Here is a 16,607-nt window from a genome sequence, read left to right on the forward strand (position 1 = left end):
ATTAATGTCAAAACACATCACGCTTTTTCCTTCCACAACATCACTGATTACTACTCACTGCGGACATCATGAGAGCCAACAAACATAATAAAACATCACTTAGTGTACCATGTCTGCTGTCACTAGAATGCCGACTGCTAGGATATTCATATATCCCCATTTAGATGAAGAATCACTCATAATGCTTACCAAAAAAAAAGGGGGTGGGGAGGCAGACCAAGCGTCTTTTTGTGTATTTCCTCACCATTTCTGGGTTTATATTGTTTGCCAAAGTTCACCAACTCATCAGATTATGTCTATATACTTCTACTATTCAGGTTAGAGGCATTATTTATGATCGAGAATAAACGTTTGCGTGCTCCGAGGCATGAAAGCAGCTCACCAGCCGATAATTTTATCACACCAGCACAAGATGTTAGCTGCTTCTGATCACGGCACAGCTAAAAATAGTTAATATGTGTTAGCGCTTCTAATAACAATATCACTAATACTTAGTTTATATTCAAAACACAAAATATAAATGGAGTATTGTTGGCGCTTTTTGGACGTTTTTTTAGAGGGACTTATGGGCAGAATAGAGGACCTCCCATTGACTCCATTGTAGGGTTGTCCAGATACCAATAATTTGGTACCGGTGCCAAAACGTATATCGATATTTTTTCCAAATAAAGGGAACTTTGAAAACGTGTCAATTTTGGCTGTATTTTAAGAGAAAATCTTGCAATACAATAAACATATGTTTCCTATTGCACTCAAAGAACAATTTTAGAAGGTTAAAATATAAATTAAAGGGCATTAAACACATTGTGTTTTTCTTGCTGCACTCAAAAAACTATTTACAATTTTCCATATTACATATACTGTATTTTTCGGAATATAAATCGCTCCGGAGTATAAGTCGCTCCGGAGTATAAGTTGCACCGGCCGAAAATGCATAATAAAGAAGGAAAAAAAACATATATAAGTCGCACTGGAGTATAAGTCGCATTTTTTGGGGAAATTTATTTGATAAAACCCAACACCAAGAATAGACATTTGAAGGCAATTTAAAATAAATAAAGAATAGTGAACAACATGCTGAATAAGTGTACGTTATATGACGCATAAATAACCAACTGAGAACGTGCCTGGTATGTTAACGTAACATATTATGGTAAGAGTCATTCAAATAACTATAACATATAGAACATGCTATACGTTTACCAAACAATCTGTCACTCCTAATCGCTAAATCCGATGAAATCATATACGTCTAGTCTCTTACGTGAATGAGCTAAATATTATTTGATATTTTACGCTGATGTCTTAATAATTTCACACATAAGTCGCTCCTGAGTACAAGTCGCACCCCCGGCCAAACTATGAAAAAAACTGCGACTTATAGTCCGAAAAATACGGTAGTCTGCCATAATCAAAGATTATTTTAGAATATAATAAAAAAGCTTTATTTACACTATATGAAATTATGTATGATTGATGGTTACCAATCCTGGTATGTGCTTTAAGAAAAATAAAATTATTAGTAAGTACTTAAAAGAAAACTATTGATAAATGTACCCAGATAAGCCATGTAGCAGGTAAAACACACCTTTGTTAAAGATAAAACACAAATTGTACCAATTTGTTACCAAATTCAGTCATTTTACTTGCGCCAGTTGAGTTAGATGGGCGGTCTTAACTCCGCTAATATTTGGCATCAATCGAAGCAGCTGTGTGCGCGTCTATGTAGCTACATGTTATGTATCTACATATTATGTATACACATGTGATGGGAACTCGCATGGCTGCCGTTTTTGTGACCCCAAGATGCAAGAACCAGGAGGACGATGAGCAGGTAAGATTACTTTAATTATCATCAAACAGAGAAATGAAGCAGTCTTGCATACAACAGTTCCAACATAAAGTGTTATCATCGAGCACTGAGGAGTGCTCGAGACAAGGCATAAATAGCATACATGTTGATTGGCCGCAGGTGTGGACCAGCTGCCAATCAACAGCAGGTGTGTGAATAAACAGTGCTCAGCAGAACAAGCAGGAAGTGGAAACCAAAATAAGAGCACTCATAGGAAGTAAATACAAAAACGAGGAAAGCAAACAGAAATGAAGTGACAGATCGTCACAGGACCCCACCCTCAAGGAACCGATTCCAGATGTTCCCTGAAAACAAGAGCAGGAAAATAAAAAAAAGTCCAAAAGCTAAGGGAGGGCGGAGGGAGGACTTGCGGAGGGTCGCCAGGCCAAGTGTCCCCGAATCCGGCGAGGGAGAGTCAGGTGGCGGCGACGCGTTGAACGCCGCTGCAACTGGCAAGGCGGGCGACCACGAAATGGCCACATCAGTGGCCGACGAGAAAGAGGTCGCGCAGCTGGCGGCGACGATGATGATGACAGCGTCGTCGGTAGATCTGCTGCCGACGATGAAGATGGCGGCACCGTGCAGAGTCCCGCCGGTGACACGGAAGACCTCCGCGCCGTGTGAAGGCACGCCAGATAAGATGTCATCGTGGGTGGATCCGCTGCCGACCAGGAAGATGGCGGTGTCGTGCGGAGTCCCACCGGTGACGCGGAAGATGTCCGCGCAGTGCGAAGGCGCGCTAGAGAAGATGAAGGTGGCTGCGCCGTGGGAAGAGACGATGGCGGGGATGACAGCGGCGTGTGCTTGGCTGCACCGCTGCCGGTAGTAGACCCCCCTCCACTAGGCATATGCCAGACGCCGTCCAACACGAAGGAGATCCGGGTTGTCGGTCTTCCCCGGTTCAAAAACCCAGGATGGGCGGAAGGGTGCCAGGAAGAGGGAAAACGACACGTCCCTCGCCGAGTCCCAGCAGGAGGCCAGGAAGGACATCACGGTGGGCTCCACTGGAGCCTTCGCCGGACTGGCAGGACGAGCTGGTGCTGGAAGGGAGAGCAGCCGTGGTGCAGCTGCTGGAAGCTGCCTTGGAGCAGAAACGGATGCTGGGCGCTCAGCCGGTGTTGATCGTCGTGGCTCCGCGACAGGCCTAAGACGCGGGACAGCGACCGGCGTGCGACGCGGTGTGGGAACCGTTGGTCGACGCGCCGCGGGGCAGCGATCGGCCTGCGACGCGGTGTGGGAACCGTTGGTCGACGCGCCGGCACAGGCGATTGCCGTGGAGCCGGGACAGGATGCACAGCAGGCGACGGGGATGTCGGCGGCAGTGGCCGCGCCGGTCGGAGATCCGGAACCGGCGGTCGAGGCGGAGGGAGAAAGTCCGAGCTTGCTGTGGGCTGGGACCAGACAAACCTGGCTTTCAAGGCCTCCATGAACTGTGCGGTCCAGAACGTCGGCTGTGCATCGCCGACAGGGGTTCTTGCGAGGATACAATATTCTGGCTCGATGATACTGATGGGAACTCGCATGGCTGCCGTTTTTGTGACCCCAAGATGCAAGAACCAGGAGGACGATGAGCAGGTAAGATGACTTTAATTATCATCAACAGAGAAATTAAGCAGTCTTGCATACAACAGTTCCAACATAAAGTGTTATCATCGAGCACTGAGGAGTGCTCGAGGCAAGGCATAAATAGCATACATGTTGATTGGCCGCAGGTGTGGACCAGCTGCCAATCAACAGCAGGTATGTGAATAAACAGTGCTCAGCAGAACAAGCAGGAAGTGGAAAATAAGAGTACTGATAGGAAGTAAATACAAAAACGAGGAAAACAAACAGAAATGAAGTGACAGATCGTCACAACATGTGCACAACAGGGGAGCTGGTTAACTTATGAGAGTAGCGTATGTGTGTTTGTGAGAATGTCAACGTGTTGTGATGTCAGTGAGTGAGTGGGCGAGTACAGAGAGAGAGGAGCACGCTTACTGGGCAGTAAAGTGATGAATGGGTCCGGTTGTGTCCTGCAAAACTAATAATAAAGCAACCAGATTGTTACAAATCGGCGGCCTCGAATTCTGACCGGAAGGCGGATCTTAGCAAACCAATTGTGGGGTAAAGTGAACTGAAGGGAATGTCTCCCCTGTGCTCCTCTACTACGGTCTGCACCGGAGCCGAACAGCAGTACAGTTGTAACAACTACATTATTACCTGTCACTTTTTATAACTCCTTGTGCAGATCTGAATGCTTATTATTTAAATGTTTACCTAAGTTTGCATTTCACCACCCTCTTTATTAACCAGTAGAATTGTCGTTTTTTGCCATTCTTACTCTCCAAGATGTTATTGCTTGTATGCACTATGTGTGTGCGTTTTGACACACTCAACATCATGCGCCTCGGATCTGTAATCACCACCGCACAGCTGCATTCAGATAAAAGAACGGTACCGATACCTTTCAAAGGCAGTATAGTACCAATTTCAATCAATCAGTATCACGGTACTTTATTAGTACCGGTATACCGAACAACCTTACTCCATTACGAGTGGCATGTTTTTCCTCGTCTTTATCAAAATATAACTTTAAAGCTTAATTTATGATTGTTGCCTTTGGTAAAAGATTAACTCTTTCAGGTTTTGCTCACATTTGCTTTGTGTTATTTAGACACACCGAGTTGGTGCTTTTCGAAACACTCGTAGCAAACTTGTGTTTAAGAAATATAAGTAATATCGAGATAATACTTAAATGGGAAATAATAACCGTTAAAAGTATATCAAACAAACATTTAATGAAGTGATGACAGCAAACTTGTGCATTATTTGACTCTGCTCCCTTGGCCTGGAGTGTGAGCTGTATGCTTTTCCGGTCGTCGTTTGGTAAAATCTTGAAATCTTCCGGCCTTTTTGATTACCTCTCGAGGAACAATCAAATGTAAACAATCAAATGCAGATACTTTTTCTTATGCCTTCTGATCTCTCTCTCTCTCTCTCTCTCTCTCTCTCTCTCTCTCTCTCTCTCTCTCTCTCTCTCTCTCTCTCTCTCTCTCTCTCTCTCTCTCTCTCTCTCCATATCCTACCCCCCCCTCCACACCCCTGATTGTAAATAATGTAAATAGTTCAATGTGATTATGTTGTGTGATGACTGTATTATGATGATAGTATATATGATAGTATATATCTGTATCATGAATCAATTTAAGTGGACCCTGACTTAAACAAGTTGAAAAACTTATTCGGGTGTTACCATTTAGTGGTCAATTGTACGGAATATGTACTTCACTGTGCAACCTACTAATAAAAGTCTCAATCAATCAATCAATCAATCAACTCTGAAGAACGTTTATCCTTTTCGCGATTTCAACAGCTGAAAACAAAACAAGTATAGGGCATTCTTTCTACGAGGATGGCTAAATGGCGCTTAGTACCCATTGAGAACACAGCTAGCTTGACCACCAAGCATATTTAATGGGCGGGACGTGAGCCGTCAGTAAAATTCAACCAATTGTGCAGAAATATGGGGATATAATACAAAAGTACACTTAGTCACTTAGCATGACTTAAAAAAGAAGGATCAGTTAGAAAAAAAAAATAGTGAGTGATACATACAGCGATTACAAATAAATTGGAGGCAGCCAAGTTGACATACTTCACACAAAAGTCACAAATTCTCTGTGATTGTTGGTCCAAAGCTAATGAAGAGTTTGGCAAAATGAGGGTAACAAGTAATTTTTTTGGTCAGTCTGTGTTGTTTATTGCGCCGTCGGGTGCTTGTTAGAGTGCCTACTGGTCACAAAACACTGCAGGAATGTAGCAGCAGAGTGCGTTTAATACAGTCGCAAAATTATACTTTCAGCATGTTTTCTTGTATGTTTATGAGCTGGAGTATGTTTAGAACTACATATAGACATATTTTGCTTTATTTCGTCAGAAAAACTAATGTCAAAACGGCAGCAATTGCATGACCCGCTCTTCGCTAATCATGTCGCAAACGGTGGAAAAAACACATTCACTTGGCATGGAACTAGCTTGGACACACAGATAGGTTTAACGACATCCTCCTCCAGTCTGTATCTAAACCTTCTGGGGTCCATCAATGTGGCCTCCTCCAGGAATGACTGCACGTCCTTGTCCTGGAGGGAAAATGAGGGACAGACACAGCATATAATTAGGGGGGAAACAGACTAGGGTGTCTGTTATTAAGTCTTTAGCATTAGTATGTGGAATTAAATGATGGACTGGATAAGTAATGAAGTTAAACATTGTACTAATATGATCCACTTTAAGAGGTTGTTCAAATTAATAGTGCTTACAAAGTACAAAGAAGAATTATGAGAAATACTTTCAACCTTATTGAAAATAAGATATTCTTCATCTCAGTATATTAATAATGACTGAATTAATTAATTACATATTACAAAACTTTTGTATATACTAATTCACAGATGTTATTTTATTATAAAAAGGTCAGTAAATTATGTATATATTTGTAAACGCTCTGAAGAGGGAAAGGGGTAGGATTAAATAAGCTTTACTTCTTCCTACTCCTTTTCGGACATGATGTAAAGTGAAATTATATGAAACTGTGATGTGTTATGCTGTAAGTCTGTTCATGTACGAAATAAACTAAAGAAAGAAAGAAAGCACTAGTTTATTAGACAGACCTGCAAACTCTGGAGTGGTGTAGGCTACAAGATACCGTTAACGTTATCAGACACATACAAAAAGGCTAACGTTAACATTACCGTTAGCCACTGACTATGCTTTGGTAACGTTAGCCTAGCTAACATTACTGCAGTCCTGGTTGACATAAGAGGTAACTTTATTTTAGCCTAAAGGCTACAAGTGAGCAAATACCGTTAGTTACCGGTACTCACCGCCACTAGGGGCGAGCTTCGTCATCTCTGTCGCTGCTTCTCCACGTGTCAAAGACACGACACGGTTCTCGAACGTTCAGGTTATGTGCGGCCTGAACATGTTTCAACATGCTTGTTGTACTTCCCCCCTTACATGAGAGCGAAGCCTGGCAATAATTGCATATTGCCGTTTCCTCTTCGTATTTTTTTGTAAAATGAAGCCATGCCTTGAGGCGTTTTTTCCGGTCCATTATTTTTGCTGCTTGTGTGACATCACAGGAAATTACGTAGCTCTCCTATGATGTCCCACAGGGCATTTCCTGTGGGACGGGATTCGAATAAAGAACCAACTCTTTTTCTTTACTAGAGTGGCCTCGATAAAGGGAACATGTTCTCGAAAAGGGATTTGAGTCCATGGAATCGGTTCTTTTCTTATCGAACAACCGGGAGAACCGGTTTTGAACATCATCCCTACGTACGTGTGTTTTAAGTTGTCTCCCTGTACCTAATCAGAAAAAACCCTCGATAGGCTGTCCACTTACAGTACATGTGACTTTTGCGACACTACTGTCGTGTAAGATTTGACCACGTTCATCCAGATTTGTGAGCATGTAATACAACTTATGCGCGCGCATTCAGAAGTGCGTGTGTGTAATACAATCTGCGTATCAGTTACTCGAACTACAGCAAGCTGATAAAACCAAAGTTAATTTTTGTGATAAAAATATAGAGTAGTGAATGGGGAAAATATAAGCATGAGAAATGTCAAGTGTGGTGTGTCGCGTGATAAAGGGTTAAATTGCGTGACTTTCACTCTCAAATCGTGAAGCTTGGCAGCTCTGAGCAAGTGTTAGAGTGTGATCCATCGTTGTTGACTTCAATGCAGAATAACATGATCAGTAGCTGGAAAGCGCCGACTAGTGGTGAGTATAAGGAAAGGCAAGGAGGAACAACTCTTTTTACACCAGGGATGCCCATTTCGTGATCATGAGCTACCGGTCAATCCCGAAGGGTGTGTCAGTCCATCGCCAGCCAGGCATTTAAAAAATAGACCTAAAAATTTGCGATCATCAATCTTAACTAAGGCGTCACTTTCGTCACTTGATTGACATTCACGGCACCCGAGGGTTTTGTGGATGACGCTGGCTGCTGCGAGCTTATTATTAAGAAAAAATGACCGACAGGAAGTCGAGAAACTTTTTATTTCAACAGACTCTCGCGCCATACCTGCCGTCAAAACTCTAAAGACCGACTGCACAGTTCCTATCTTCACAATAAAAGCGCTGCTTCATCCTGCCTGCGCTAACAAAATAAGAGTCTCAGAAAGCTGGCGTGCACAAGCTAGCAAGCTACGGAGTTTGCCGCCAATGTATTTCTTGTAATGTGTATAAAAACCAGTATGGAAGCTGGACAAATAAGATGCCAAAAACCAACCACTTCCATGTGGTATTGGACAGAAAAGAGGACTTTTTTTTCCTCCTCCATTTGAAAATGCGTAGGTTATCAGCACTACTGTCTGATTCCAATCAATGCAAGTCATCCGAATCAGGTAATACACCAACTTATATTCTTGTCTTCATGAAAGAAAGGAATATATATATGTTAAACATCAATCAATCAAAGTTTATTTATATAGCCCTAAATCACGAGTGTCTCGAGGGCTGCACGAGCCACAACGACATCCTCGGCTCAGATCCCACATCAGGGCAAGGAAAAACTCAACCCAATGGCCTACAATGAGAAACCTTGGAGGGGACCGCAGGTGTGGGGACAACACCCCCCTCCCTCATCTGTGGTCACCTAATCTGTGCCCCCCCCCCCCTCTCCACAAAGGAGAGGGAGGCAGAGCAGAAAAGAAACGGCAGATCAACTGGTCTAAAAGGGGAGTCTATTTAAAGGCTAGAGTATACAAATTAGTTCTAAGATGGGACTTAAATGCTTCTACTGAGGTAGCATCTCTAACTGTTACTGGGAGAGCATTCCAGAGTACTGGAGCCCGAATAGAAAACGCTATATAGCCCGCAGACTTTTTTTGGGCTCTGGGAATCACTAATAAGCCGGAGTTCTTTGAACGCAGATTTCTTGCCGGGACATATGGTACAATACAATCAGCAAGATAGGATGGAGCTAGACCGTGAAGTATTTTATAAGCAAGTAGTAAAACCTTAAAGTCACATCTTAAGTGCACAGGAAGCCAGTGCAGGTGAGCCAGTTTAGGCGTAATATGATCAAACTTTCTTGTTCTTGTCAAAAGTCTAGCAGCCGCATTTTGTACCAACTGTAATCTTTTAATGCTAGACATAGGGAGGCCTGAAAGTAATACGTTACAGTAATCGAGACGAGATGTAACGAACGCATGAATAATGATCTCAGCGTCGCTGGTGGACAAAATGCAACAAATTTTAGCGATATTACGGAGACATGCTTGTGTTATCATTTAACACCTTTAACTTGTTAACAAAACGTTTCTCATAAATAAATAAATCTAAATTATATATATATACGTATATGAGGTAGATCCCCTCGACTTGGTCAATTGAAATGTAGATCGCCTGCAGAAAAACTGTGGGCACCCCTGTTTTACACGTTCAAATGGCTGTACATACAGATCAAAATAACCACTCCCAGACCAAGCCATCAATCCACTGTGCGTACATTTAACCAACCACGGAAGACACTACTCAATTTAAACCAATCAGAAACAACATAAGGCGGGTCTTGGCATCTTTCTTTCACGCACCTCAGCTGTATGTTGTTTCTGGTTGGTTTAAATTGGGGGGTGTCTTCCGTGGTTGGTTAAATGAGGCACACCTTAGATACGCACACGCAGATTGAATGTGCGCGCATAAATTGTATTACAAACTCATAAATCTGGATGCACGTGCTCAAATTGTACACGACAGAAGTGTCGCAAAAGTCACGTGTAAGTAGACAGCCTATCGAGGGTTCTTTCTGATTAGGTACAGAGAGACAAGTTAAAACACACATACGTGGATCTGAATACACACATACCGTATTTTCCGCACTATAAGGCGCACCTAAAAACCAAAAATGTTCTCAAAAGCTAACAATGCGCCTTATTATCCGGTGCGCCTTATATATGGACCAATATTGAGCCACAACAAACCTAAAATTCATTTTCATAAAGTTTAGGTCTCGCAACTACGGTAAACAGCCGCCAACTTATTTTTCCCCGTAGAAGAAGAAGCGCTTCTTCTTCTACGGTAAGCAGCCGCCCCCGTAAAAGAAGAAGCGCGCGGTGCATGCTGGGATATGATTTAATTTCCATTTGTGTGTTTCTGTAAAGGCTCCTACTAAGAGACACGCTTACGACGCAGAGTTCAAACTCAAGGCAATCAGTCACGCAGTAGAACAGGGGAATAGAGCAGCCGGGTGGATTGACAAAAGAACTCCAGCCGCTGGATATTGGTGTCAACAGGGCATTCAAAGCTAGACTGCGAACTGCGTGGGAACAGTGGATGACAGAAGGCGAACACACGTTCACCAAGACAGGGAGACAGCGCCGGACGACATACGCCACTATCTGCCGGTGGATCGTAAATGCCTGGGCTGATATATCAGTCTCAACTGTGGTCCGAGCTTTCAGGAAGGCAGGAATTGCCACTGAACTGCTAGACAACAGCAGCGACACTGACTCCATTAATGACTTCGACGAGACGGAGCCGGGCATTTTGGATGCCGTATTCGCCCAACTATTTAATTCGGACACTGAAGAAGAAGAATTCGAGGGATTTGTGGATGAGGAATAACTTCAGAAAGTGAGCTTTTAATGTTTATTTTGTGTGTTGTGTTGTGTGACATTAACTTTTGAGCAATGTTGAGTTATTGATATTGTTATTGCTCTGCACTATTGTGAGTGTTACTATTTTGTGATTGCACGTTTGATTTACCGTAACACGAGTAAATCAGCTGTTTTCGGAGTGAACAGAGTTGTTAGACCGCTGGTTTGTAATATATTAATAAAGTTTGACTGACCTATCTGACTGTTTTGTTGACATTCCCTTTAGCGCAGCTCCATCTAATAGATGCATAGGTGCGCCTTATAATCCGGTGCGCCTTATATGTGAACAAAGTTTTGAAATATGCCATTCATTGAAGGTGCGCCTTATAATCCGGTGCGCCTTATATGTGAACAAAGTTTTGAAATATGCCATTCATTGAAGGTGCGCCTTATAATCCGGTGCGCCTTACAGTGTGGAAAATGCGGTACTAGGATTGATATACAGACACAAATTAGTACAAACGCACGCAAATTGGATTACATGCGCACAGATTGAAATACAGTTTGAAAATAATTTTGCTAGAATAATTCTTCCCAAAGTCTCAAAACATTGCAAAGTTTGCCGCAACTTTTTGAAAAGTTTACATGAAATCAAGCATTTTGGGCCTCAACTACCACACAAAAAAATCTGTGAAATCCTCGAAGCCTCGCTTGATACTGGTATCAGATACTTCATTGTGTCCTCTCTACCAGCAGATGACTCCCACCACAGTCTGTCTAAGGACATCAGCGGTGTGCTCTCCACCGTGCCCGAGTGTTTCGACTCAGAAGGATGCTTCCCACTGGAAGACGAGCTGCACATTGAGCCCCTCAGCCTGGACGGTCTGAGCATGCTCAGCGACCCTGACATGGTGCTGCCGGACCCATCTGTGGAGGATACTTTCCGCAGCGACAGACTCTGAATGTGACTTGCCACTCACACACACACACACACACACACAGACACACACACACACACACATACATTTGCAGTGTAGCCCGTGGAGTGCATGAATGTGATTATGCATGTCTTGATGCATGTATTGACTGCCACAAAGCACCATGAGCGAGGTGGACACCACGCAAGCAATTCTACCCTTTCTGAGAAGTTGGATGGTAAAGGAAACTAGTTTACATCCGACATCAGCCTCACGCTCGCTTAAGCTCACACTTGTCGTGCATTTGTGTCGGTAAAAAGACAGTTGTTGCTCTGCAGGCTGCCTCTCCCGCTTAAATGGGGAGGAAATCCGATGAGCAGTCGAGGCCGTCCGTTGTCCTTTTTTTTTGTCAGTGCCCTTTGTAGCCATGGCAACATTATCACCATGGCTACATACCATTGCCGAGCTGCAGAGATGCCAACACACAGTTGACTTTTCTCACAGCTCCCATAAACAAGTGTCTGATCAGAGGTGCTCTGCTGGAGTCGTGCCACACGCGTGGAAACTAATGTAAAATGTAAAGTACAGAGCGGCTTCAGGCTCTCTGACAATCACGTCGAATGATGCAATGAAAATTCTATCAAATTATTTTTGAGGCCACACACATATATATATATATAAATACATATATATATATATATATATATATATATATATATATATATATATATATAAAAATACATATATATTAATATAAGTCACACTTTTTAGTAAGATTAGAATGTACTAGACAACAAAAAGGGCAAAGTGTTTACAAAGAAATGTTTTGAAGTTTATGTTACTTATTATAACCAAGAGCTAAACTGGTGAGATGTGCTGCATAAAGACTATATTCCCTTAGCAGGGTTGTATGCATCCATTTTCGAAGATGAAATTCACATGTTTGTTTTGTTTTTTTAATACATTGGTGTACCGGTATGTTGTATTTGAAGTTTTGTATGGACTTGTACTGGCGCTTGCACTGTACCTAGGCTGTTGTGATAAAGGGCATGTATACCACTGTGCATCAGTTCTGTTTGCAGTCAGAGACTGAGCAAAGACTTAGTGACTGAGTGCAGACGGCTCCTGTGGACATGGGACACCATGTAACATTGCACTTATTGTCTTTTGCACTAATTGATCCACCCTGTCTTGCTTCACGATGCTGTTGTTTTTACATGGCAACCCAAAGAATCAAGCGTTGATTTCATGTTCAAATATCAAGGATAATATTTAGTTATATGTTTGTAAAACTGATTTACAGAAATATGCCATTTTGGGCATTGAGTGCCCCCTACTGTTTTTTCAATGTGGTTCATTAAAGGATATAAGAGCATTGCTCTGTTCAGCTATGCAGCTTTTCCCCCCGCACCTGTTGAACAGGTGTGCCATGTACACTATGCAGTGTAACAACATGCAGCTTCCTAATATGGAAGGATCAAAACAATTTTACATGTGTCCAGTGTCCACACTGTTGGTTTTTCTCCAGTCTGCCAGTCCCAAGAACTACAGCGTCCGTGACAGGGGTGTCCAAAGTGTCCAGTTTTTAATGCATGAGATTTTTTTTCCATGAAATACCATTTCCATTCTGTGAGTTTGAATTGAGGTTTCAAACAGGAAGTAGAATTCCAATTCGGATTAAATGAAGAACAGTATAGGCGCTTCATATGGCCCCATTTGAAAAAATATTCACTTTAGCCACCATATGTCAGTGTTGAGTATCATAAAATGTGTTTTGTGACAATGTAGGGCGGTATAGCTCGGTTGGTAGAGTGGCCGTGCCAGCAACTTGAGGGTTCCGGGTTCGATTCCTGCTTCCGCCATCCTAGTCACTGCCGTTGTGTCCTTGGGCAAGACACTTTACCCACCTGCTCTCAGTACCACCCACACTGCTTTAAATGTAACTTAGATATTGGGTTTCACTATGTAAAAGCGCTTTGAGTCACTAGAGAGAAGTGCTATATAAATATAAATTCACTTCACAAATTCAATTCCAACTTTGACCACAGCGCCAGTTGCTATGAAGAGTGGCGCTTTCCATCATTTTTAGCAAACTGCGTTACAAAATTATTATCCCCCCGCACCCCATATGACACATTTCCAATTGAAATTCAAATGGATTATTTTGATGTATTGTATTGTACTAAATTCTATTATTTTACTCTCACACTTCTCAACTGATTCGAAGTGCTCAACTCATTTAGGACATTTAGCACTCACTTAATGTTGTCATGCTAACTGTTAGCATGTTAGCATCTTAGCCAATTTCTTCAGCTATTGCCCAGCCTGAGTCACATTTGCGACACTTCCTGATGTGCTTCTGCTAGTTTTACGACGGAGTTCTAAAACAAATATCACAAAAATAACAGTTTGGGGGAATTCAAAGTGTTGGTATAGTGAAAATTGGAGTACTTAAATTATGAGCATGGAAAGTAAGCAAATGTATTTAGTTGCAACCTAAAAATGTCACCTGGATGCCAATTTGAATAGTAAACAATGTGTACGTTATTTGAATAGTTTTAAGTGTTCCATCAGGTTATCAGTAGATACTTTGGCGAAAGGTTGTAAAATGCCAATATTTTGTTAAAACGGCTAATGCGCTAACATATCAGGCAGCGACAGATATAAAACTAGAAGTTATGGATAATGTTAACATTTAAGCCAATTGTGTAGGTATGCAATTATAGCAAAAGTAATGGATATTGTTACTTGCCATTATCTTTGTTATCATGCTAACTATTAGCATTTTAGCCAGTCTTGTAAGTATAAGATTCATGGATGTTAACTTTGTGCTGTCATGCTAGCACTTTAGCTAGATTTGTTGGTATGAAACAAAACAATCATCATGGGTACTGTTACTTTAAAATGATAGAAACTGGAGAAAAAATACTTTATATCCGAGAATGTATTACTGAATCCAAATATTCAAAAATGGAAAGAAGGTGGTTGAATTAATTGTCTGTAAATTGTTTTTTATTATTTAGGACTTGTTTTACATGGGAAATTATTCCTGTTACTTACCTATAAGAAATATAAGTGAATTGCAATTAATTTAATTGCACTTGCTGCATTTTCAGTTTAACATACTTTGTGGGAGATAATTAAACTTTTTTTTTTTTTTCAAATAAATGTAATTAAAATTCTGAATTTTGCACAAGCCTGATATATAAACACATTTCACAGTAATCACAATATTTAATTATTTCTTTAAAAAAATGTTCATCAATCAAACCTCAAATTGTTCTACCTTGTCAACCTATGTGGACATTTCACCAACTCTTAATCTGTACATGTACTTAAAAATTAAGATGAAATATGTTTTCATCCTTTGATAGTAGGGTTAATCATTGTGCAATGCAGTTCGCTGAAAATGATTGAAAGCGCCACTGTACATAGTAACTGGAGCTGTGGTCAAAAATGGAATTGCCACAAAACACATTTTAAGATAATCAACACTGACATCTGGTGGCTAAAGTAGATATTCTTTCAAATGGGGCCATATGAAGCGCCTTCCTACTAGCAATTGAGGCTGTGGTCAAAGTTGGAAATGCCACAAAACACATTTTAAGATATTCAACACTCTACTGCCATCCGGCAGCTAAAGTGGATATTGCACAACCCAAATGTGTCACGTTTTATGTCTTGGGTAAACCGCAACAAATGTGGCCATATGAATCCCCTTCCTACAGTAGGTTAATGCCTTACATAAAGTTAACACAAACCACGTGTCAACACTCATGTTTTTCCTGGAAAATTCACAAAACTTAATCGTTACCGCCACCCTTTCTTGAAAAAAAAAATAAAAAATTCCGTGCAGCTCAGGTATGTTCGTGACATAAATAAACAACAAAAAGAAAGCGACAGAAGAAAGATTGCAAATACTTGTCTTCCTTTTCATGTTTTTTCTGACTTTTTGCAAGTAAGTATGTCATTGCCAATTATGCAGATTTGACGATTTCGTCAACCTCACCATCACCCGCCCCCACAAGGCAGTACCACCAGAAGTAGATTGCAGTCCTGTGGGAAGTACTGCTAGTGTATACAACGTCTTGGCATCTCTCCATGGCTGTTCACAACATGAACAGTGAAAAAATGTCCCCTAAATCCTTATTATATAGTTCAGCATGTTTTTGGACACCCCTGGTCAACATGCATGTCGTTAAGAAGCGTCCTCACCTTAATGTTTGTCTTTTACTGTTGTTGTGTCAAAGGTGACACAGATACTCAGACTTTGAATGAAGCGAGTTCGAGGGTGTTTTGAGCTATTTAGCGTTTGTACTTTGTTCTAAACATCGGGAACGCTGTTAATGATCATGGATTGTTCTTTACTCTCTAACTTGTTTTTGTTTCCTGCCTTCTGCTGCCTTACACGCGAATTTCAACGTTTTATATTCCCAGCCAGCTAGCATCACGTGGTCTGTGTCGTCATTTACACTCACTTTTCTTGTCCTACCTTTTAGCCACATTTAAAATGTACAGTTGTGTTATTTAAAGATTCATGTCCATTCGTCGTGTTACTAATTATTTTCTAATTGATCCACAGCTTTATGTTTTTGGTGTTTTGGTTTTTAATGTGTTTAGTGCTTACCTTTTTGGTTTAATACAAACAATAAAAGTCATAACAGTACTTTCAGCATGGAGTTGGGTGGTACTTGTAGTTCTATGTATTACCGCTAGATGACAGCAAAGATACGCATGAGCAGTTTGGTCCTTTCAGTAGCAGTGGGCGAAACTGCCAATTGATGAGATACTAAGTCAACTCGGGATATTAATTCGTGAAATTGTTCAAAATCTTTTCATAATGTTGTGATTTTACCTTTTATTTATTTATTTTGCCTTCACTAAAATGTAATCACTGGACTATTATTTTGTGCCCCCAAAAACAAATCATTTGAACAATGTAACCATATATTATTATTATTTTAGTATGTATTTTATAATGTATTATTATTGTATTTTTTTAAATTTCAAAATAATACAAATAAAATCACAATAATTTCAGAACATTGTAGCTAAACAAACCAATCCATAAAATGGGAAAAACTAACTACTACACATAATAATAAAAAAGCACTATAAATTAAATGAAAAAGGATCATGCCTACAAATAGTGAAAAAAAAGTTTGAATCAAACATAAAAACGTCAAATTGTTTAAAAAAAATACAGTCAAAAATGCAGAATAAGTCAAGAAAAGCTACAAATTCTAAACTAT

General features: G+C 40.9%; 1 protein-coding gene across 3 annotated transcripts in view; it reads left to right on the top strand.

Annotated features, from left to right (window-relative positions):
• crtc3 (CREB regulated transcription coactivator 3) overlaps positions 1-16,021 on the top strand; it is an 80,693-nt gene extending 64,672 nt beyond the window's left edge. For all 3 annotated transcript variants that reach the window (XM_062030489.1, XM_062030490.1, XM_062030491.1), the window contains one exon: positions 11,195-16,021. In XM_062030489.1, coding sequence (XP_061886473.1) covers positions 11,195-11,400 — 206 coding nt within the window. In that variant the 3' untranslated portion in view covers positions 11,401-16,021. The remainder of the gene's footprint in view (positions 1-11,194) is intronic.
• The last annotated feature ends 586 nt before the right edge of the window (positions 16,022-16,607 follow it).

Source organism: Entelurus aequoreus, linkage group LG02, assembly GCF_033978785.1.
Source record: "Entelurus aequoreus isolate RoL-2023_Sb linkage group LG02, RoL_Eaeq_v1.1, whole genome shotgun sequence".
Classification (NCBI taxonomy): domain Eukaryota; kingdom Metazoa; phylum Chordata; class Actinopteri; order Syngnathiformes; family Syngnathidae; genus Entelurus; species Entelurus aequoreus.